General features: G+C 38.5%; 2 protein-coding genes across 3 annotated transcripts; one reads left to right on the top strand and one right to left on the bottom strand.

Annotated features, from left to right (window-relative positions):
- On the bottom strand, positions 1–21,863 carry LOC119795733 (basic immunoglobulin-like variable motif-containing protein). Its single transcript, XM_038303901.1, has 10 exons — positions 21,575–21,863; positions 20,911–21,424; positions 6,581–6,710; positions 4,426–4,521; positions 3,917–4,021; positions 3,716–3,810; positions 3,511–3,643; positions 3,289–3,372; positions 3,105–3,201; positions 1–1,663 (listed from the first exon to the last, which is right to left on the bottom strand). Exons 2-10 carry the CDS (start codon positions 21,377–21,379, stop codon positions 1,358–1,360), a joined length of 1,515 nt encoding a protein of 504 aa, XP_038159829.1. The 5' UTR covers positions 21,380–21,424; positions 21,575–21,863; the 3' UTR covers positions 1–1,357.
- A 147-nt stretch (positions 21,864–22,010) lies between these two features.
- On the top strand, positions 22,011–25,288 carry si:ch211-201h21.5 (uncharacterized protein LOC555526 homolog). Of its 2 annotated transcripts, XM_038303767.1 has the most exons (6): positions 22,011–22,148; positions 23,864–24,066; positions 24,259–24,441; positions 24,520–24,631; positions 24,705–24,841; positions 24,930–25,286. In XM_038303767.1, the coding sequence occupies exons 2-6, from the start codon at positions 23,884–23,886 to the stop codon at positions 25,284–25,286; spliced, it is 972 nt and encodes a 323-aa protein (XP_038159695.1). In that variant the 5' UTR covers positions 22,011–22,148; positions 23,864–23,883. The 2 variants fall into 2 exon arrangements, with proteins under 2 accessions (XP_038159695.1, XP_038159703.1); XM_038303775.1 differs by lacking the exon at positions 22,011–22,148 and having other exon boundaries at positions 23,884–24,066; positions 24,930–25,288.
- Positions 25,289–26,300: the final 1,012 nt, after the last annotated feature.

The raw sequence follows: 26,300 nt of genomic DNA, 5'->3' as shown, positions 1-26,300 counted from the left end.
CTAAATTAACCGTAAGGAGGTATAAAAATATATTATGACTTTCCCAATGAAGAGAGTCTTTGTCAGTGCAACCATTTAGAGCTGATATATATGACCATTATGGCCCCTGTGCTAAAAAACATAATCAAATGTTAAGTCATTTTCGCCTCAATTTAAGCAGGTACTACAATTTGCAGATGAAATACAGTAAAGATAACTATTGTCTTATTTCAATTGCACCATATTTAATAATCAAAATCCTCCTTCCTGTGGCAGATCCTCTGATTTACCTTCTCAATACACTGATTTTAAGAAACTTTTACTTTTTTAGATCATTTTTTGCAGTGTAATGCTAAATCAGTTTCTTATGATGATGACTGGGGCTGAATATTTGCATGGGTGTTGCGACACGAAAAGTAGGACAATAGTTTGATCACGATACGATATTATCACAATATTGCAATATCACTACATATTGCGATATTTTCCCACCTATCAAAATGAAATGTTTATATATAAAAGAGCAAGTGCGGAAAATGTTTAACAGGAGATATTGATCATTTAATTATTTTGGTATCCATGTTGTTTTGGGGTGTGAGTCAGTCCATGTGTTCCACTGTGACCGCCTCACCTACAGAAATGGCGCTGAACCCACAGCGCTATCTGTCAGAGTGGCGGTGCAGAGGTAGCGCATTTTCCCTCATAGTTTAGATTAAAATCTTTTGTTTTAAAAAACTGATTCTAGGAAGTGAAAGATCGATATTATATCAGGCAGCCAAAAATCGCCAAAACGATTTTTTCCCACACCTCTAATGATGAAAAATGATACCATAACTGTTTTGTCCCTTAGACAAACTTTAAATTTCAACTCTACAATTTACTTGAATATTTGTTTCAGAAACAACTGAAATTACAGTTGTGTGGCTCACTTAATAAACTACAAAATGCAATTTTTCTGTTTATTTATGTCAATCTTTTGTTCTTTTCGCCCATATAAAATCATTGACCCCCCTGAAGATCCAATTTGTGATTTTCCAACTGATTAGATACATATTAGAGCCTAAAATCTGTCTTTCTTGTTTGATTTCTTACGAGTAAGTAATAAATCTGGTAGTGCCAAGATTATTTAGTGCAAATATTTGAAGCTGCATAAACGCTAATATCAATGTCGCTCCTGAAACTGGAAATATGACAGCGGGAAAAAAATAGAGGTGATGAAGTCAACACTAACGGAGGCGTAACGTTTATTATAAATATCCCCATAAATATTAAAACAATGAGCTGAATCAACGCCTTGCGTGTTTTTAAGAGGCCCATCCCACCCAAACCTCGGCCCTGCTCGTTGTGTCATCCGCCATCATGTCCCACTTCCACCTCCTCAGTCTGTGATGTCCTCCTCCAGGTCACTATCAGGGGAGCTCCTCTGTCTGTACTCAGTCGTGTTGGACAGCCGTTTCCAGCTGCAGGTGTCCTTCTGGCTGCCCATGCTCTGTGAGCGTCCCAGCTGGGACAGCCGCTTGGACGCTGTCCTCTCCTCCGAGTCCTCGGCCCCGCTGACGTGGGATCGATCTGGGCCGGAGTGGTGAAAGTCGTGCCGCAGGTTCTCCAGATTTAGAGCCCAGGGGCCGAGCTTCTGCCAGTTCACTCTTTGGAAAGCCATGATGCAGTGCAGGTTACCCCCCACCTGTAGAACAGCACCATAGGAAGCATGTAAATATAATATAATACGTTTCCACTCTTCAGGCGTTAAATTTGGAACCTGAAAATGCTAAAGGCTATAAGTACAGTGAAACCCAAAATGATTCATACCTCCGGTAGATTCAGGGTTAAAGCAGTATTTTTAATTTTAAAAACACTTTTCTTCTTATTGGATGTGAGGGAACCTAAGATTTTCAACAAAAATATCCTTAGGTACCATTAGAAACATGTAAGAAGTACAAAAAATGATTAGAAGGTCGGGATTAAAGCGATGCTGAGAAGGTTATCGAGAAGTTGAGTTAAACTTTTTCATTTCCAGTATGATACCCAAACTCTAGCATAGATGCTGGAGTACAGATAGATACTGATATCAGGGATCTAAGCAGCGTATTTCAGTGTAATGGGCAATTATGTCTAAACAACTAATTTTTATGCTGAAAATCCTGTCATTGTGCTAATTTTTACGTTCCTTTTACTGACATCTGGGTTCCCTCCCCAGTGTTTTAGCACAGATGCTTATTTCACCGAAACTTTTAGAATTACATTGGAAATGCCGATGACTTTTCATAAGTATAAGAGCCACAGGAACGTGTTTATAAACACAGATACCTCCTTATTTGCACATAAACACATGAGAAGCAGAGTGAAAACAGGAACCCAGCACCAAAGGAACACATTACTGCCAAGTTTCTTTATTTAGTGAATTTTCTGAGCAATTTTTCTTTTTTTCAAAAAGGTACTAGCGACAAATGTAGCAACCGGTTTGTTGGAGACTTTCTTGATAACATGAAAGCAGTTGAGTTTAGTGTCTTCAGTGAGCCGCTGCAAGCCTTCAAAACACTGACAGCAAGTCAGACGCCGCAAACCCTGTCTGCAGTCACGCATGCTCAAACTGATGCATCCTGAATTAAAAAAGGGGGATATAAATGTAATATTTCCCCTTTTTTTTTATATCTATTTTTTCAAATAGATCTTTCCTGCATTTAATTCATACACAAATTTGCACACTGTGTGCCTCCTTTAACTTTTAAGTTCAATTGGATAACATAAATATATATAATTTCAGTTCAGGTTTAAATAACCTTCTGGAAAAGTTTAGTTAAGTTTTAAACCTGTTTTCAGAATTTGTAATCTTCTCATATCTCACTAATGTTGATTTATCTGCAATATGCAAATTATGTGATGCATTAATATGATTAATTTTCTGGCATTTATTGGATCGATTTCTGATATCAATATTAGAAAAAAAGTCCTGGTAAAATATAAATATGCGAAGGAAGGAAGGAAGGAAGGATGGAAGGAAGGAAGGAAGGAAGGAAGGAAGGAAGGAAGGAAGGAAGGAAGGAAGGAAGGAAGGAAGGAAGGAAGGAAGGAAGGAAGGAAGGAAGGAAGGAAGGAAGGAAGGAAGGAAGGAAAAGAACAGGGACCTTTTTGGTTTTGCGGCGCTGAATCCCCCTCTCTGTGTGGCGGATGTCCAGGTATTCAGGGTTCTGCGTATTGAGGTCGGTCACGACGTCTGACCACCTGTACAGAGGAGGTTCTGTTCAGCAGCCAGGACACAACTGGCTATTAAATTCACTCAGAAAAAACAACAAACAAACAGAAACCTACTTTTTACAGTGGATTGCTGGATGTTTTCTGCTGGGTTCACCGATTAGGATCCAGTGCTCCATTTCATTGGAGGCTAGAGGACCCCTTCACACAGAACAGAAGATGATCTTAATCTCTATTAACACACACTTCACCAAACATTTCTGGGTCGACTTTTGGAAGCTCTAACTGACCTTCTGGCATTCTTCTACCAATTAGAAAAAGTTCAGTAACATGACCAACCTGTAAGCTTTAGCTGCTTTCAGCGGCGTAGCCTCAAAGCCCACTGGGCAGAAGTAATGGTTCTGACAGTGGTAAATGTAGGCCATGGACTCATCCTTCAAGCCTTGAGTCAGCTTCATCAGCGCGCCTTCAGCTAAAGAACAAAGAGCAGCTCTAACTCCTCTAAGCTCACCTCTAAATCACAGTCAGCACACGGCAGACTCACCTGTTTCTCCTGCTGTCTTGTGTTTGCCGTGAGGTTTGTACAAAATGTAGGAGCATCCTCGCATGCGGAAATTGTCATTAATTTGCCTGAACCACCTAGAAAAAAAACACATTACAAGAGGTGTGATTATAAAGGTGTAAAAAAAAAAAAAAGATTTTATTTAGTTTTAAGCTTAAAAAAGGAAGAAGAGGGAAAAGGTACCGCATTAATGTTGCGTTGCCTGTGAAGGGGCCAAACTTGATGTCCTCAAATGGCGGCTGGAAGCCCAGAATGTGCAGCGCCTCCTCCTGAGAGATGGGCGGCAGACTGGACAAGGGAAAACGAGGTAAGAGAGCCGTTTCAACAATTAACTTTAACACCTTTTGCTTTTATTTCACCCAGATAGTGTGAAGTCTGTTTAAAATACTGAAAACTGACCATTTTAATTGGATTGCTTATTGTTTTTTTTACCACTTCACTTTTTTTAAACTATTGATGAGTGAAATAATGTTTCAGTGAGCCATAAAGTTAGCAACAAATGAGTCCAGGCCTGCAAATAGCACTGGAAGTCGTCCGGTTATTAAAAAATAAGCTATAATTCTTTTCATGCCAGCTGTTTACTAGAACCTTTGTGTGAGGACGGTAGTCTAAAGATGTGTCCAAACATAATTCAGGTCTTCTGATTGGAAATCTATCAGAACGAGATAATGAAAGTGTGAAGAGCTGCTCACCTTCCTGCACCCAGAGTGCTGTACAGGAAGTTCCAGCAGGACACCAGAGAGGAGATACCACAAGAAGTCTTGTACTGAGGCCGACTGATGCAGTACCTGTAGAGAAGAGGCTATGGAGCTAAATAGCTGCTATAAAGTTTGTTTAAAAAAAAAAATAACTAAAAAAAGAAAAAACATCAAATGAAATAAAGTAATACCTAAATAAATGTGTTTGCAATTTTTTTTAAACTGTTTAAAAAAAATAAAAAAATGTAAACCTATTATATAAACGTTTGTTCAAGAGAAAAACTACTTTTCTGATCTTTAGTTTTATTTTTAAGCATGAAAGACAAAAAAACTTGAATCTGAAAAGTATTTCCTTCGAACAAACGTTTGTTTTTCAGACTTTAAACTTCTTTTGAACCCACTTTTTTTTATTTAGGTTTCTTTTTTTTTTTTTTTTTCAGGTTCAAAATTTTTTAATTTGAAAAAAAAAACAAAAAAAAACATTTTTTTAGAAAAACCTTTTTTCACATTTTCAACAGATTAGCTCCTGAAATTCCAGTAAATCCTCAGATCTGTAGATTCATTATAAAAGCAGTAGAACAGCTCAAACGAAAGCAGATTTTTATCCTGACTTGTTTAACTTGTTTTAATGTCTTAGTAAAGACAGGATTAGTACTTGCAAAAAATCTTCTAAACTGCATTTATTGAATCTTAAAGAGATCCATGAGGTCATTCTGGGTCAATATGTTTGAATTTACCCTTATAGCATTAACTGTCGACTGCACCCTCAGCCTCAATTGTAGAGATAGAAAAATAGGAAGGCAAAAAAAAAACTGTTTGGTGGATAAATGAATTCATATTTTATCCAAACTCAATCAATCTACAATCTGGTTTTGAAAAGATATGACGCTTTCACTAATCTGAATATTAGTTCTGAAACTGACCTATATAAAGTCTTAAAAATGTTAAAATAATAATCCCAAAAGCAATTTTTTTTAAGTCTTAACCACAGACTTCAAAATATTAGCGTGGGGTTTCCTGTGATAAATGTACGGAAGAGGATTAGGGACACTGAAAAAATAAAAAAGGTTAACTGATTTTTGCTGATGAAGATTCTCAGTCATCCAGGTCATAGTCATTCCATAAAAGAAAAAGAAAACAATCCACTGGACTTGGTTTCCAAGATTTGAAGACGTTTCGCCACCTCTCCAGGAAGCTTTCTCAAGTAGCTTCCTGGAGAGGTGGCGAAATGTCTGTAAATCTTGGAAACCAAGTCCAGTGGATTTTTTTGAACTTTTACGGGAATTAACTGATTTTTTAATTTTATTTCAGTATAATATGACAAAAAAGTCAAAATTCTGACTTTTTTTCTCTGAATTCTGACAGCTAACAAACAGATTAGCATCAAGCCGTAGCCATGTCTGTTTTAGAGACTAAACTAGCTCTCTTGTTTTAATTACCTTCTGCTCTTCCATTAAAGAAATAATATCACCAGAGAACCCTCAGGCACGTAAAAAGTTGCCTAATTCTGTCATTTTCCACCAATGTGATACTGGCCGTCCCAAACAACTCACATCTTTGTCATTGAAGCTGAGTGCTCCCACATCTCTTCCTTCATGGTGCCCATCTACATTAAGATCCAAAATTTTGAGAAAAAAGTCAGAATTCTGAGAAAAAACTAAGAATTCTGAGATTAAAGTTAGTATTCTGACTTTTTACCCATACTAAACTGAAATAATATTTAAAAATCAGTAAACTTTTTTTATTTTTTCAGTGGCCCTAATCCTCTTCCGTATAAATGACACAAAGTAATCAATAATAAAGAAAAATTAGATGCCTTTTCATGATTTATAACATGGAAAGGGTGATACATTTTCTCCAGTCTACTCTTGACAAGTCAATAAAGGTGATTACAAATTTAGCCTCCTGATAGAAAAGGAGCTACAAGAAAGCTGTAAAAAGTTGAATTTGTTGTTTTCACGGGCAAAGATATGGAAGATGCTCTGATCAGATAAGACCAAAAAGTTTACTTTACACAATAAATCCTAATAAAAAACATCCCCAGCTGTGGCAGCAAAGTGCCTTAATAGGAAAAATGCTCAAATTATAGAAAAAAAGATTTCTGCGAAGCACTAGAAAAGAGTTACTAGCCAAGACAACATAGTGTTACCATCTCCTGAGGTCCAGCACTTTTCTCTGTTTGATTTCCTCCAGCGACGCATGAACAGGAACATCCTGAAGGTTCCTGCCGGGTCTGTCTGACGGCCTCATTTTCTTAGAGCTGCTTTTCTTTGCATTGCCTGAAACATTAAATTACATAAGATTAAACTAATGGATGGATGGATGGATAGATAGATAATAGATAAATAGATGCATAGAGAATCTATGCAACTATCTATCCATCAATCATCTATCTATCCATCCATCCATTAAATGGATAGATAGATGGATAGATGCATCGATGGATAGATAGATGCTTGATAAATACCTAGATAGATAGAAAGATGCATAGATGGATAGATAGATGCATAGATAGATGCAAAAATGGATGCATAGATTGTTAGAAAGATGCATAGATTAATGCATAGATGGATGGATAGATGGATGCATAGATGGATAGATGGATGCATAGATAGATAGAAAGATGCATAGATGGATGGATAGATGCATAGATAGATGCATAGATGCATAGATAGATGCAAAAATGGATGCATAGATGGATAGAAAGGTGCATAGATGGATGGATAGATGCATAGATGGATAGATGAACATTGATACAGAGATGATAGAAAGATGCAGATGGATAGAAAGATGCTGGAAAGATGCATAGATGGATGGATGCATAGATGGATGGATAGATGGATGGATAGATGGATGCATAGATGGATGGATAGATGGATGCATAGATGCATAGATAGATGCCAAAAATGGATGCATAGATTGTTGGAAAGATGCATAGATGGATGAATAGATGGATGGGTAGATAGATAGATGGATGGATAGATGGATGGATGTGTAGATGCAAAGATAGATGCAAAAATGAATGCATAGATTGATAGAAAGATGCATAGATGGATGGATAGATGCATAGATAGATGCAAAAATGGATGCATAGATGGATAGAAAGATGCATAGATGGATGGATAGATGGATGGGTAGATGGATAGATGGGTGCATAGATGGAAGGATAGATGCATAGATGGATAGATGGATGCATAGATGCATAGATAAATGCAAAAATGGATGCATAGATGGATAGAAAGGTGCATAGATGGATGGATAGATGGATGGGTAGATGGATAGATGGGTGCATAGATGGAAGGATAGATGCATAGATGGATAGATGGATGGATAGATGGATGCATAGATGCATAGATAAATGCAAAAATGGATGGATAGATGCATAGATGGATAGATGGATGCATAGATAGATGCAAAAATGGATGCATAGATGGATAGAAAGGTGCATAGATGGATGGATAGATGCATAGATGGATACATTGATACAGAGATGATAGAAAGATGCAGATGGATAGAAAGATGCTGGAAAGATGCATAGATGGATGGATAGATGGATGCATAGATGGATGGATAGATGGATGGATAGATGGATGCATAGATGGATGGATAGATGGATGCATAGATGCATAGATAGATGCCAAAAATGGATGCATAGATTGTTGGAAAGATGCATAGATGGATGAATAGATGGATGGGTAGATAGATAGATGGATGGATAAATGCATAGATAGATAGATGGATAGATAGATGGATGGATGTGTAGATGCAAAGATAGATGCAAAAATGAATGCATAGATTGATAGAAAGATGCATAGATGGATGCATAGATGCATAGATGGATGCATAGATGCATAGATAGATGCAAAAATGGATGCATAGATGGATAGAAAGATGCATAGATGGATGGATAGATGGATGGGTAGATGGATAGATGGGTGCATAGATGGAAGGATAGATGCATAGATGGATAGATGGATGGATAGATGGATGCATAGATGCATAGATAAATGCAAAAATGGATGGATAGATGCATAGATGGATGAATAGATGGATGGGTAGATAGATAGATAGATGGATAAATGCATAGATAGATAGATGGATGGATAGATGGATGGATGCGTAGATGCAAAGATAGATGCAAAAATGGATGCATAGATGGATAGAAAGGTGCATAGATGGATGGATAGATGGATGGGTAGATGGATAGATAGATGCATAGATGGAAGGATAGATGCATAGATGGATGCATAGATGCATAGATAGATGCGAAAATGGATGCATAGATGGATAGAAAGATGCATAGATGGATAGATGGATGCATAGATGCATAGATAAATGCAAAAATGGATGCATAGATGGATAGAAAGGTGCATAGATGGATGGATAGATGGATGGGTAGATGGATAGATGGGTGCATAGATGGAAGGATAGATGCATAGATGGATAGATGGATGGATAGATGGATGCATAGATGGAAGGATAGATGCATAGATGGATAGATGGATGGATGGATAGATGGATGCATAGATGCATAGATGGATGCATAGATAGATGCAAAAATCGATGGATAGATGCATAGATGGATAGATGGATGCATAGATAGATGCATAGATGCATAGATAGATGCAAAAATGGATGGATAGATGCATAGATGGATAGATGGATGCATAGATAGATGCATAGATGCATAGATAGATGCAAAAATGGATGCATAGATGGATAGAAAGGTGCATAGATGGATGGATAGATGGATGGGTAGATGGATAGATAGATGCATAGATGGAAGGATAGATGCATAGATGGATGCATAGATGCATAGATAGATGCGAAAATGGATGCATAGATGGATAGAAAGATGCATAGATGGATAGATGGATGCATAGATAAATGCAAAAATGGATGCATAGATGGATAGAAAGGTGCATAGATGGATGGATAGATGGATGGGTAGATGGATAGATGGGTGCATAGATGGAAGGATAGATGCATAGATGGATAGATGGATGGATAGATGGATGCATAGATGGAAGGATAGATGCATAGATGGATAGATGGATGGATGGATAGATGGATGCATAGATGCATAGATGGATGCATAGATAGATGCAAAAATCGATGGATAGATGCATAGATGGATAGATGGATGCATAGATAGATGCATAGATGCATAGATAGATGCAAAAATGGATGGATAGATGCATAGATGGATAGATGGATGCATAGATAGATGCATAGATGCATAGATAGATGCAAAAATGGATGCATAGATGGATAGAAAGGTGCATAGATGGATGGATAGATGCATAGATGGATAGATGAATGCATAGATGAACATCGATACAGAGATGATAGAGAGATGCAGATGGATAGAAAGATGCTGGAAAGATGCAAAGATGGATGGATGCATAGATGGATGGATAGATGGATGGATAGATGGATGCATAGATGGATGGATAGATGGATGCATAGATGCATAGATAGATGCCAAAAATGGATGCATAGATTGTTGGAAAGATGCATAGATGGATGAATAGATGGATGGGTAGATAGATAGATGGATGGATAAATGCATAGATAGATAGATGGATGGATAGATGGATGGATGCGTAGATGCAAAGATAGATGCAAAAATGGATGCATAGATTGATAGAAAGATGCATAGATGGATGCATAGATGCATAGATAGATGCAAAAATGGATGCATAGATGGATAGAAAGATGCATAGATGGATGGATAGATGGATGGGTAGATGGATAGATGGGTGCATAGATGGAAGGATAGATGCATAGATGGATAGATGGATGGATAGATGGATGCATAGATGGAAGGATAGATGCATAGATGGATGCATAGATAAATGCAAAAATGGATGCATAGATGGATAGAAAGGTGCATAGATGGATGGATAGATGGATGGGTAGATGGATAGATGGGTGCATAGATGGAAGGATAGATGCATAGATGGATAGATGGATGGATAGATGGATGCATAGATGCATAGATAGATGGATGCATAGATGCATAGATATTGCAAAAATGGATGGATAGATGCATAGATGGATAGATGGATGCATAGATAGATGCAAAAATGGATGCATAGATGGATAGAAAGGTGCATAGATGGATGGATAGATGCATAGATGGATAGATGAATGCATAGATGGATACATTGATACAGAGATGATAGAAAGATGCAGATGGATAGAAAGATGCTGGAAAGATGCATAGATGGATGTATAGATGGATGCATAGATGGATGGATAGATGGATGCATAGATGCATAGATAGATGCCAAAAATGGATGCATAGATTGTTGGAAAGATGCATAGATGGATGAATAGATGGATGGGTAGATAGATAGATGGATGGATAAATGCATAGATAGATAGATGGATGGATAGATGGATGGATGCGTAGATGCAAAGATAGATGCAAAAATGAATGCATAGATTGATAGAAAGATGCATAGATGGATGCATAGATGCATAGATAGATGCAAAAATGGATGCATAGACGGATAGAACGATGCATAGATGGATGGATAGATGGATGGGTAGATGGATAGATGGGTGCATAGATGGAAGGATAGATGCATAGATGGATAGATGGATGGATAGATGGATGCATAGATGGAAGGATAGATGCATAGATGGATGGATAGATGGATGGGTAGATGGATAGATGGGTGCATAGATGGAAGGATAGATGCATAGATGGATAGATGGATGGATAGATGGATGCATAGATGGAAGGATAGATGCATAGATGGAAGGATAGATGCATAGATAGATGCAAAAATGGATGCATAGACGGATAGAACGATGCATAGATGGATGGATAGATGGATGGGTAGATGGATAGATGGGTGCATAGATGGAAGGATAGATGCATAGATGGATAGATGGATGGATAGATGGATGCATAGATGCATAGATAAATGCAAAAATGGATGGATAGATGCATAGATGGATGAATAGATGGATGGGTAGATAGATAGATGGATAAATGCATAGATAGATGGATGGATAGATGGATGGATGCGTAGATGCAAAGATAGATGCAAAAATGGATGCATAGATGGATAGAAAGGTGCATAGATGGATGGATAGATGGATGCATAGATGCATAGATAAATGCAAAAATGGATGGATAGATGCATAGATGGATGAATAGATGGATGGGTAGATAGATAGATGGATAAATGCATAGATAGATGGATGGATAGATGGATGGATGCGTAGATGCAAAGATAGATGCAAAAATGGATGCATAGATGGATAGAAAGGTGCATAGATGGATGGATAGATGGATGGGTAGATGGATAGATAGATGGATAAATGCATAGATAGATAGATGGATGGATAGATGGATGGATGCGTAGATGCAAAGATAGATGCAAAAATGGATGCATAGATGGATAGAAAGGTGCATAGATGGATGGATAGATGGATGGGTAGATGGATAGATAGATGCATAGATGGAAGGATAGATGCATAGATGGATGCATAGATGCATAGATAGATGCGAAAATGGATGCATAGATGGATAGAAAGATGCATAGATGGATGCATAGATGCATAGATAAATGCAAAAATGGATGCATAGATGGATAGAAAGGTGCATAGATGGATGGATAGATGGATGGGTAGATGGATAGATGGGTGCATAGATGGAAGGATAGATGCATAGATGGATAGATGGATGGATAGATGGATGCATAGATGCATAGATAGATGGATGCATAGATGCATAGATATTGCAAAAATGGATGGATAGATGCATAGATGGATAGATGGATGCATAGATAGATGCAAAAATGGATGCATAGATGGATAGAAAGGTGCATAGATGGATGGATAGATGCATAGATGGATAGATGAATGCATAGATGGATACATTGATACAGAGATGATAGAAAGATGCAGATGGATAGAAAGATGCTGGAAAGATGCATAGATGGATGTATAGATGGATGCATAGATGGATGGATAGATGGATGCATAGATGCATAGATAGATGCCAAAAATGGATGCATAGATTGTTGGAAAGATGCATAGATGGATGAATAGATGGATGGGTAGATAGATAGATGGATGGATAAATGCATAGATAGATAGATGGATGGATAGATGGATGGATGCGTAGATGCAAAGATAGATGCAAAAATGAATGCATAGATTGATAGAAAGATGCATAGATGGATGCATAGATGCATAGATAGATGCAAAAATGGATGCATAGACGGATAGAACGATGCATAGATGGATGGATAGATGGATGGGTAGATGGATAGATGGGTGCATAGATGGAAGGATAGATGCATAGATGGATAGATGGATGGATAGATGGATGCATAGATGGAAGGATAGATGCATAGATGGATGGATAGATGGATGGGTAGATGGATAGATGGGTGCATAGATGGAAGGATAGATGCATAGATGGATAGATGGATGGATAGATGGATGCATAGATGGAAGGATAGATGCATAGATGGAAGGATAGATGCATAGATAGATGCAAAAATGGATGCATAGACGGATAGAACGATGCATAGATGGATGGATAGATGGATGGGTAGATGGATAGATGGGTGCATAGATGGAAGGATAGATGCATAGATGGATAGATGGATGGATAGATGGATGCATAGATGCATAGATAAATGCAAAAATGGATGGATAGATGCATAGATGGATGAATAGATGGATGGGTAGATAGATAGATGGATAAATGCATAGATAGATGGATGGATAGATGGATGGATGCGTAGATGCAAAGATAGATGCAAAAATTGATGCATAGATGGATAGAAAGGTGCATAGATGGATGGATAGATGGATGCATAGATGCATAGATAAATGCAAAAATGGATGGATAGATGCATAGATGGATGAATAGATGGATGGGTAGATAGATAGATGGATAAATGCATAGATAGATGGATGGATAGATGGATGGATGCGTAGATGCAAAGATAGATGCAAAAATGGATGCATAGATGGATAGAAAGGTGCATAGATGGATGGATAGATGGATGGGTAGATGGATAGATAGATGGATAAATGCATAGATAGATAGATGGATGGATAGATGGATGGATGCGTAGATGCAAAGATAGATGCAAAAATGGATGCATAGATGGATAGAAAGGTGCATAGATGGATGGATAGATGGATGGGTAGATGGATAGATAGATGCATAGATGGAAGGATAGATGCATAGATGGATGCATAGATGCATAGATAGATGCGAAAATGGATGCATAGATGGATAGAAAGATGCATAGATGGATGCATAGATGCATAGATAAATGCAAAAATGGATGCATAGATGGATAGAAAGGTGCATAGATGGATGGATAGATGGATGGGTAGATGGATAGATGGGTGCATAGATGGAAGGATAGATGCATAGATGGATAGATGGATGGATAGATGGATGCATAGATGGAAGGATAGATGCATAGATGGATAGATGGATGGATAGATGGGTGCATAGATGGAAGGATAGATGCATAGATGGATAGATGGATGGATAGATGGATGCATAGATGGATAGAAAGGTGCATAGATGGATGGATAGATGGATGGGTAGATGGATAGATGGGTGCATAGATGGAAGGATAGATGCATAGATGGATAGATGGATGCATAGATAGATGCATAGATGCATAGATAGATGCAAAAATGGATGGATAGATGCATAGATGGATAGATGGATGCATAGATAGATGCATAGATGCATAGATAGATGCAAAAATGGATGCATAGATGCATAGATAGATGCAAAAATGGATGGATAGACGCATAGATGGATAGATGGATGCATAGATAGATGCATAGATGCATAGATAGATGCAAAAATGGATGCATAGATGCATAGATAGATGCAAAAATGGATGGATAGACGCATAGATGGATAGATGGATGCATAGATAGATGCATAGATGCATAGATAAATGCAAAAATGGATGCATAGATTGATAGAAAGATGCATAGATGGATGCATAGATGCATAGATAGATGCAAAAATGGATGCATAGATGGATAGATGGATGGGTAGATGGATAGATGGGTGCATAGATGGAAGGATAGATGCATAGATGGATAGATGGATGGATAGATGGATGCATAGATGGAAGGATAGATGCATAGATGGATAGATGGATGCATAGATAAATGCAAAAATGGATGCATAGATGGATAGAAAGGTGCATAGATGGATGGATAGATGGATGGGTAGATGGATAGATGGGTGCATAGATGGAAGGATAGATGCATAGATGGATAGATGGATGGATAGATGGATGCATAGATGCATAGATAGATGGATGCATAGATGCATAGATATTGCAAAAATGGATGGATAGATGCATAGATGGATAGATGGATGCATAGATAGATGCAAAAATGGATGCATAGATGGATAGAAAGGTGCATAGATGGATGGATAGATGCATAGATGGATAGATGAATGCATAGATGGATACATTGATACAGAGATGATAGAAAGATGCAGATGGATAGAAAGATGCTGGAAAGATGCATAGATGGATGTATAGATGGATGCATAGATGGATGGATAGATGGATGCATAGATGCATAGATAGATGCCAAAAATGGATGCATAGATTGTTGGAAAGATGCATAGATGGATGAATAGATGGATGGGTAGATAGATAGATGGATGGATAAATGCATAGATAGATAGATGGATAGATAGATGGATGGATGCGTAGATGCAAAGATAGATGCAAAAATGAATGCATAGATTGATAGAAAGATGCATAGATGGATGCATAGATGCATAGATAGATGCAAAAATGGATGCATAGATTGATAGAAAGATGCATAGATGGATGGATAGATGGATGGGTAGATGGATAGATGGGTGCATAGATGGAAGGATAGATGCATAGATGGATAGATGGATGGATAGATGGATGGATGCGTAGATGCAAAGATAGATGCAAAAATGAATGCATAGATTGATAGAAAGATGCATAGATGGATGCATAGATGCATAGATAGATGCAAAAATGGATGCATAGACGGATAGAACGATGCATAGATGGATGGATAGATGGATGGGTAGATGGATAGATGGGTGCATAGATGGAAGGATAGATGCATAGATGGATAGATGGATGGATAGATGGATGCATAGATGCATAGATAAATGCAAAAATGGATGGATAGATGCATAGATGGATGAATAGATGGATGGGTAGATAGATAGATGGATAAATGCATAGATAGATAGATGGATGGATAGATGGATGGATGCGTAGATGCAAAGATAGATGCAAAAATGGATGCATAGATGGATAGAAAGGTGCATAGATGGACGGATAGATGGATGGGTAGATGGATAGATAGATGGATAAATGCATAGATAGATAGATGGATGGATAGATGGATGGATGCGTAGATGCAAAGATAGATGCAAAAATGGATGCATAGATGGATAGAAAGGTGCATAGATGGATGGATAGATGGATGGGTAGATGGATAGATAGATGCATAGATGGAAGGATAGATGCATAGATGGATGCATAGATGCATAGATAGATGCGAAAATGGATGCATAGATGGATAGAAAGATGCATAGATGGATAGATGGATGCATAGATAAATGCAAAAATGGATGCATAGATGGATAGAAAGGTGCATAGATGGATGGATAGATGGATGGGTAGATGGATAGATAGATGCAAAAATGGATGGATAGATGCATAGATGGATAGATGGATGCATAGATAGATGCATAGATGCATAGATAGATGCAAAAATGGATGCATAGATGCATAGATAGATGCAAAAATGGATGGATAGACGCATAGATGGATAGATGGATGCATAGATAGATGCATAGATGCATAGATAGATGCAAAAATGGATGCATAGATGCATAGATAGATGCAAAAATGGATGGATAGACGCATAGATGGATAGATGGATGCATAGATAGATGCATAGATGCATAGATAAATGCAAAAATGGATGCATAGATTGATAGAAAGATGCATAGATGGATGCATAGATGCATAGATAGATGCAAAAATGGATGCATAGATGGATAGATGGATGGGTAGATGGATAGATGGGTGCATAGATGGAAGGATAGATGCATAGATGGATAGATGGATGGATAGATGGATGCATAGATGGAAGGATAGATGCATAGATGGATAGATGGATGCATAGATAAATGCAAAAATGGATGCATAGATGGATAGAAAGGTGCATAGATGGATGGATAGATGGATGGGTAGATGGATAGATGGGTGCATAGATGGAAGGATAGATGCATAGATGGATAGATGGATGGATAGATGGATGCATAGATGCATAGATAGATGGATGCATAGATGCATAGATATTGCAAAAATGGATGGATAGATGCATAGATGGATAGATGGATGCATAGATAGATGCAAAAATGGATGCATAGATGGATAGAAAGGTGCATAGATGGATGGATAGATGCATAGATGGATAGATGAATGCATAGATGGATACATTGATACAGAGATGATAGAAAGATGCAGATGGATAGAAAGATGCTGGAAAGATGCATAGATGGATGTATAGATGGATGCATAGATGGATGGATAGATGGATGCATAGATGCATAGATAGATGCCAAAAATGGATGCATAGATTGTTGGAAAGATGCATAGATGGATGAATAGATGGATGGGTAGATAGATAGATGGATGGATAAATGCATAGATAGATAGATGGATAGATAGATGGATGGATGCGTAGATGCAAAGATAGATGCAAAAATGAATGCATAGATTGATAGAAAGATGCATAGATGGATGCATAGATGCATAGATAGATGCAAAAATGGATGCATAGATTGATAGAAAGATGCATAGATGGATGGATAGATGGATGGGTAGATGGATAGATGGGTGCATAGATGGAAGGATAGATGCATAGATGGATAGATGGATGGATAGATGGATGGATGCGTAGATGCAAAGATAGATGCAAAAATGAATGCATAGATTGATAGAAAGATGCATAGATGGATGCATAGATGCATAGATAGATGCAAAAATGGATGCATAGACGGATAGAACGATGCATAGATGGATGGATAGATGGATGGGTAGATGGATAGATGGGTGCATAGATGGAAGGATAGATGCATAGATGGATAGATGGATGGATAGATGGATGCATAGATGCATAGATAAATGCAAAAATGGATGGATAGATGCATAGATGGATGAATAGATGGATGGGTAGATAGATAGATAGATAGATGGATAAATGCATAGATAGATAAATGGATGGATAGATGGATGGATGCGTAGATGCAAAGATAGATGCAAAAATGGATGCATAGATGGATAGAAAGGTGCATAGATGGACGGATAGATGGATGGGTAGATGGATAGATAGATGGATAAATGCATAGATAGATAGATGGATGGATAGATGGATGGATGCGTAGATGCAAAGATAGATGCAAAAATGGATGCATAGATGGATAGAAAGGTGCATAGATGGATGGATAGATGGATGGGTAGATGGATAGATAGATGCATAGATGGAAGGATAGATGCATAGATGGATGCATAGATGCATAGATAGATGCGAAAATGGATGCATAGATGGATAGAAAGATGCATAGATGGATAGATGGATGCATAGATAAATGCAAAAATGGATGCATAGATGGATAGAAAGGTGCATAGATGGATGGATAGATGGATGGGTAGATGGATAGATGGGTGCATAGATGGAAGGATAGATGCATAGATGGATAGATGGATGGATAGATGGATGCATAGATGGAAGGATAGATGCATAGATGGATAGATGGATGGATAGATGGGTGCATAGATGGAAGGATAGATGCATAGATGGATAGATGGATGGATAGATGGATGCATAGATGGATAGAAAGGTGCATAGATAGATGCAAAAATCGATGGATAGATGCATAGATGGATAGATGGATGCATAGATAGATGCATAGATGCATAGATAGATGCAAAAATGGATGGATAGATGCATAGATGGATAGATGGATGCATAGATAGATGCATAGATGCATAGATAGATGCAAAAATGGATGCATAGATGCATAGATAGATGCAAAAATGGATGGATAGACGCATAGATGGATAGATGGATAAATAGATAGATGCATAGATGCATAGATAGATGCAAAAATGGATGCATAGATGCATAGATAGATGCAAAAATGGATGGATAGACGCATAGATGGATAGATGGATGCATAGATAGATGCATAGATGCATAGATAAATGCAAAAATGGATGGATAGATGCATAGATGGATGAATAGATGGATGGGTAGATAGATAGATGGATGGATAAATGCATAGATAGATAGATGGATGGATAGATTGATGGATGCGTAGATGCAAAGATAGATGCAAAAATGGATGCATAGATGGATAGAAAGGTGCATAGATGGATGGATAGATGGATGGGTAGATGGATAGATAGATGCATAGGTGGAAGGATAGATGCATAGATGGATGCATAGATAGATGCGAAAATGGATGCATAGATGGATAGAAAGATGCATAGATGGATGCATAGATGCATAGATAAATGCAAAAATGGATGCATAGATGGATAGAAAGGTGCATAGATGGATGGATAGATGGATGGGTAGATGGATAGATGGGTGCATAGATGGAAGGATAGATGCATAGATGGATAGATGGATGGATAGATGGGTGCATAGATGGAAGGATAGATGCATAGATGGATAGATGGGTGGATAGATGGATGCATAGATGGAAGGATAGATGCATAGATGGATAGATGGATGGATAGATGGGTGCATAGATGGAAGGATAGATGCATAGATGGATAGATGGATGGATAGATGGATGCATAGATGGAAGGATAGATGCATAGATGGATAGATGGATGGATAGATGGATGCATAGATGCATAGATGGATGCATAGATAGATGCAAAAATCGATGGATAGATGCATAGATGGATAGATGGATGCATAGATAGATGCATAGATGCATAGATAGATGCAAAAATGGATGGATAGATGCATAGATGGATAGATGGATGCATAGATAGATGCATAGATGCATAGATAGATGCAAAAATGGATGCATAGATGCATAGATAGATGCAAAAATGGATGGATAGACGCATAGATGGATAGATGGATGCATAGATAGATGCATAGATAAATGCAAAAATGGATGGATAGATGCATAGATGGATGAATAGATGGATGGGTAGATAGATAGATGGATGGATAGATTGATGGATGCGTAGATGCAAAGATAGATGCAAAAATGGATGCATAGATGGATAGAAAGGTGCATAGATGGATGGATAGATGGATGGGTAGATGGATAGATAGATGCATAGGTGGAAGGATAGATGCATAGATGGATGCATAGATAGATGCGAAAATGGATGCATAGATGGATAGAAAGATGCATAGATGGATAGATGGATGCATAGAAAGATGCAAAAATTGATGCATAGATGGATAGAAAGGTGCATAGATGGATAGATGAATGCATAGAAAGATGCAAAAATGGATGCATAGATGGATAGAAAGGTGCATAGATGGATAGATGGATGCATAGAAAGATGCAAAAATGGATGCATAGATGGATAGAAAGGTGCATAGATGGATAGATGGATGCATAGAAAGATGCAAAAATGGATGCATAGATGGATAGAAAGATGCATAGATGGATAGATGGATGCATAGAAAGATGCAAAAATGGATGCATAGATGGATAGAAAGGTGCATAGATGGATAGATGGATGCATAGAAAGATGCAAAAATGGATGCATAGATGGATAGAAAGGTGCATAGATGGATAGATGGATGCATAGAAAGATGCAAAAATGGATGCATAGATGCATAGAAAGGTGCATAGATGGATAGATGGATGCATAGAAAGATGCAAAAATGGATGCATAGATGGATAGAAAGGTGCATAGATGGATAGATGGATGCATAGAAAGATGCAAAAATGGATGCATAGATGGATAGAAAGATGCATAGATGGATAGATGGATGCATAGAAAGATGCAAAAATTGATGCATAGATGGATAGAAAGGTGCATAGATGGATGGATAGATGAATGCATAGATGGATGGATAGATAGATGGATGCATAGAAAGATGCAAAAATGGATGCATAGATGGATAGAAAGGTGCATAGATGCACAGATAGATGCAAAAATGGATGCATAGATTGTTAGAAAGATGCATAGATGGATGCATAGATGGATGGATAGATGGATGGGTAGATGGATGCATAGATGGATGGATAGATGGATGCATTGATGGATGGATAGATGGATGCATAGATGGGTGCATAGATGAATAGATAAATGGATAAAAATGGATGCATTGATTGATAGAAAGATGCATAGATGGATGGATGGATGGATAGATAGATAAGACAGACAGACAGATAAAGTAGCTCACTTGTTCTTATTTTCCTAGTGAAAACGGTGTTAAAGTCTGCTGTATCAATCTCCCAGGCCAGAAGAGGCTTGGTGTGACATGATGACACCTCTTCCACGTCACAGCCCCCATCCGATCCCACAGGACCCCCTCCAGGCTGCCCGCCGCTGAGGTCCGTGGAGGCTTTCGCCTTCCCATGCGGGGCTCCGTCCTCCTGCTTGTTCCTCGGTGGGCAGCAGTACACGGCGGCCGCCTGGTTCAGGAGGGCATAGTCTGAGCAGACCGTGTAAAACTTCTCCCGGGAGTGTGTGACTGGGCAGGTCCACTGCAGGTGAAGCTCAGCACTGGAAGCCCGCCTCAGCCTCGCAGCATCCCGGGCGATGGAGCTCATCAGCCCGTGGCCCCCCTCTCCTCTCGCGGCCCTCTGCAGCCCTGGCTGCTCAGCGGGGCCGGGGGGGTGAGCCCCCTGACCCTCTGATGTGTTAGGCATCTGGGTGATGGAGGACAGATCGGGCTGGAGGTGATGGTGTCTTCTCTGGAAAAAAAAAAATGGCCACAGAGATGAAGGAAAGATGGAGATGTTGTGACAGACACCTGCAGCTGAGTTCCCTAACATTAAAACCGTCCTAACACATACAGGGTGTGATTAAGATTCTAATTTACAAGAAACATTCACCATATATACCTTAAATACGAGTCACTTATTAGGAAACCAGAGAAAGAGCCCGGCGGTGTTACATATTAGGTAAACACCATGACAGCTGTGAGGCGCAGCTACATCCCTGCTACACTGGAGTTAGTAGGCAAAAACACCCAATAGAGTCCGGATTTTAGTTTTTTATCAAAGCCCTAAAGATCTATCTGGAGGTTAGCTAACCGTTAGCCGAGCAGCAGCCATATTACAGCGGAGAATTAACGTGGAAAATCCCGTTACTTCGCCCTCCTGACCCGTATCTTTTTCCAAAGCAGACACACTGGACTGTACCATTCAGGTCAAATTACGAGGGGAAACAAACAGATATATGTAGAGGAAACCTTAAATTATATATAAAAATATGTATATAAGTGTCTTGAATTAAAATTTGAATAAAGACTTAGTTTAAAAACATCAATTTCAAAGTGTTAAAAATAAAGTAAGCGGTATTTTGTACTAACTCGGTATCTCTACCCCCCTCTTCTACTGTAATGAAATGGTTCTGCATTTTTAAACCAATCACAAGAGTGAATTCCAGTGGGTGTTTAAACTTCTCAGGAAAAAGGTAAGTTAGCCTATGTTTACATTTGATATTGTTTGGAGTAATGTAAAAAAAAGGGAAAAATTATAAGGCTTTGTTGAGGCACTTTAAACAAACAGGAACATTTTAGGAATTAAAAAGTTACAGCACAGGTAGAGCTGTTCTGGGTAGACAGGATTATGCTGTTTACACAATAAAATACAGGAAACCTCGGGCTCCTGTCTGATGTTTTTCCCTTTTTTTATCTCTTAGATGACAATCACAACATACAATGTTTATTATTGGAGTTGTATGGGATAGTCCAACATTAAGCGCTGCATGTTTGTTCTGGAAGACTAAACTCCCTTTTTCCAGTTTATTTTAACAAAAAATAAATAAATAAAAGTGAGCTTTTAAAGTGTCTGATTTTTACATCCTAATCTTTGCAAATAGCTCAGTCAGCATTTGGTTGAACAAGGTTTTTCTTTAGGGGTGTCAAAGTAAGTAGGACTAAATATAAGCTTAAAAAACTGTTACGTAATGAAATATTTGGTATTTATGAGTAAAATGTGACAAAATGTGAAACATTTGAAGGGATGTGAATAATTTTATTTATTTTCTCATATGTGACACTGTATTATGTTTTCCTTAATTTATATGGATTTTTTTATGTTTAAATAAAGTAATATCTGATATCATAGTAAACATTTAAAACTGTGGTAAACTTTACCTTATGAAGGCTGTCATCTGGAGCTTTATGTGTCCTGATCGCATCTAGAACGCACACTGGAAAAACAATCTAAAATTAAGTAAAAATTTCTTAAAGTAAGTGTATTGAACCTTAATTTGAGTAGGAAAATGAGATGGTTTGCCAATGGAATGAGTAATTTTACTCTTAAAATAAGATAATTAGATAATATGCACTTGAAAAAAAGACAATGAAATTGTTTTTTTCTCATTTTAAGTGTAAATTGTCTTCCATTGGCAAGATGTGTCTTTTACCTCCTCAATCCAAGAACGAATACCCTTATTTTAAGAAAAAATGACTTATCGAGATTTAGATTTTATTCAGTGCATTCCTTTTGCTCTAATTACGCCAACCAGCTTAAGTTTTGTAGGACAAGACACAGAATCATGGAGGACTGATATTTCTCTGCAGCAGCCAATGGACAGCTTTTTACTCCTGCAATCACATTGAAAGTCTGCTAATGAAAAGTGGAATAAAAATAATATCTATTATCATGATTATTATTATTCACTCTTCCAAAAGCCATAGCAGCCCATTAAAGTAAAGAAACGTGTAAAGCTTTTCTGGTCAGACTAACTGGCTTCAACAAAACGAGAAGCAGAGATGAAAATACAGTTTTTAGTTTTAGGTGATCAATGTTTTACAGGTTTGTTCTCTGCCTGACTTCCCTAACAGGCAGTTAACTGGAAGGACTTTAGTTGTTCAGCTCTCAGTATGTGTTTCACAGCAGGAAGCTCTTTGGTTGCTTCCCCTCTCCTTTGTGTAAATGATAATCTGGCTCTTTGCTGGTGAGATATTAACCGTTTTTAACAAATTAATACAACCTTACTGGAGGGCTATGTTTGTCTCTAGAACAGGTTTGTCAAAAAACTATGAGCCTATAAAAATGCCTTTATGAAGCCGTAGCTCATAAGATTTCTTTGCATTAAAAAAAGAAAACAGATTTTCTATGTCTTCCCATATTTTGAATCGATGACTTTGAAAATAACACAGATAGTCTTGTTGTGTGCAGGACATTAAGGCGGCGAAACCATGACCAAGAAGCTGGTGATCATCGACACAGACTGTGGCATAGATGACGCTCAGGCCATAATGATGGCCTTGGCGGCGTCCAACCTGGAGGTCCTGGCCGTGACCTGTGTGTTCGGGAACGCGGCGGTAGAAAACGTGTGTCAGAACGTTTTGCGGGTTCTCTCCGTCTGTGAGCGCCAGGAGGTGCGTCTCTTCGACCGAACCGATGCGTTGAACTCTTAATATGGGGCAGAGGGATCATATATAGAGTTCTCTGGATCGTTGTATCGTGATTTGTTCAGAAATATAACAAAATTGAACATGTTATAAAGTGACAGTTATTAATAAAAGTTTTCCTCTCTATAAAAATACTGTAATGACTCCTGTTTCCTGCAGATTCCGGTGTTTCAAGGCTCTGCTGGTCCCCTTGTAGGATTCAGTAATCTATTCAGCGACCACTTTGGAGGTGATGGACTTGGGGATGTGATAAAGGACCAAGACCCTCAGTGGAAGGAGAAAATCCAACCGGAGCACGCAGTCAATGCTTTGATTAGGCTGGTGTCTGAACATGAAAAGCAGGTAAACAGGTTCCAGGTTTTTTATTTTTCATGTGGGGGGGTGGATGCTCTGGTGCTCCATAACCATTTCTTCCTACAGGTCTCCTTGGTGGCCCTCGGCCCGCTCACCAATCTGGCGCTGGCTGTCAAGCTGGATCCATGCTTCTCCCAAAAGCTCAGAGACCTCTTCATCATGGGCGGCAACATGGAAGGTAGTCAAATGGGATTTGAAGAGTTCCTACGCGAGGCCCAGCAGCCTTGAACGGTTTGTTTTTGTTGTTACAGGAAAGGGGAACGTGACCCTTTGTGCAGAGTTTAACTTTGCGTCGGATCCAGAATCTGCTTACGTTGTTCTAGAAGAATTCCTCTGCCCCACCTACCTCGCCACATGGGAGTACTCATGCAGGAACGCCCTGACTTGGGTATGCCGCTTTTGCAGTGCGTTGCACTTCTCCATTTATTCCCAATGAAAAGCATTGAGGTTTTGCACTTATTTGCACACTTCTACAGGAGTTCTTTGAGGAGCTGATCAATCAGGATGCCCCTGCAGCCCGCTTCATGAAGATGATAACATCAAAGTGTCGGGCCTACTCCAAAGAGACCATGAAGATTAAGAGAGACGTGTACTTTGGGCCTGGCTTTGTCTCTTATGACGCCTACGCCATGGCGGCCTGTATTGACAGCAGCATAGTGCTGGAGAGCATCGAGTGCCCCGTGCGCGCGGAGGTGCAGGGCTCCATGACTCGTGGCATGTTGGTGCTAGATCGAACAAACTCCCTAAACAAGAGCCACACTGTGAGGGTCATGGTTAAATGTGATGTGGCCAAGTTTGGTGGGCTTCTGATGGAATCCCTCAGACAGCCGTAGAAGAAGTGACAAAAAAGACCAGGCAGCCTCTTTTAGCTGAAAGGTTTATTTTTCTCAAGATGAGGTCATAAAATGCATAAAATGAGAAATGTGATTTTTTTTATTTATTTTTTTATTTAACCATTCCGTTGTAGATTTGCTCCTGTGTTTGACCTTTTGACCCACTTTTGACCAAGCTGGCTTCATCTTTAACTTAATTGAAGTGTGGTCTGCAAATGCATTCATGGTTGGATGCAGGAATTCAGGTCCTATGGTGGCAAACTAAAAACCCCAAAACAAACCACTATCTTTCAGTGTGGAAGAAAACTGATATATGCTTGGATGTTAAACATGTTAGCTGAAGCCAGTGGTGTGGAGCTTTTTTCTGCTACATGAGCCAAATTTACAGGGTTTTAATTATAATAATAACAACAATTTAACTGTATTGATCTCACACTGGAGAAATTCAGTTCTGCATTCAACCCATCCCCTTGGGGAGCAGTGGGGTTTTAAGACGTCCAATCTGTGGACGTCTGTGGGAGTTGAACCCAAAGCAGAATGCTCTAACCACTAGGCCACCACTCCCCGACATCATAAACATTAACAATCTATGAATAAAACACAAAAACTACAATTTAATCTGCATAATGAAAGATATGCAGAAATAAATTGTACATCAAAAAAGGTACATCAGACATGATGACTTAATTTTTTTTCTTTACTTTGTTTTGCCTACAAAGTTGATCAGTCTAGGGAATAGCTTGCTGTATTGTAGTTTAGAAAATACTTGCACCAAAATCTACTCTTTAGTACAAAATGTTGAACGTTATTGGTCACAGTTTAAAGGAGAGTAAAGAAAAAATTGCTTCATTAAAGATGCCACACTTACTCCTGGGTAAAACTGGCATGTGGTTTTTGATAATTTCCCACGTATACGAAATAATCCGAGAAAATTACAATTAATGTTCCATAGCTGATCTTTGTGCTTCTGTATGGCTGTATTCACATCATATTAGGAATGTGAGGATTGTGTTT

This window comes from Cyprinodon tularosa, unplaced genomic scaffold, assembly GCF_016077235.1.
Source record: "Cyprinodon tularosa strain WSP-4 unplaced genomic scaffold, ASM1607723v1 ctg114, whole genome shotgun sequence".
Lineage (NCBI taxonomy): Eukaryota > Metazoa > Chordata > Actinopteri > Cyprinodontiformes > Cyprinodontidae > Cyprinodon > Cyprinodon tularosa.
This window is presented reverse-complemented; position numbering and strand designations above follow the sequence as displayed.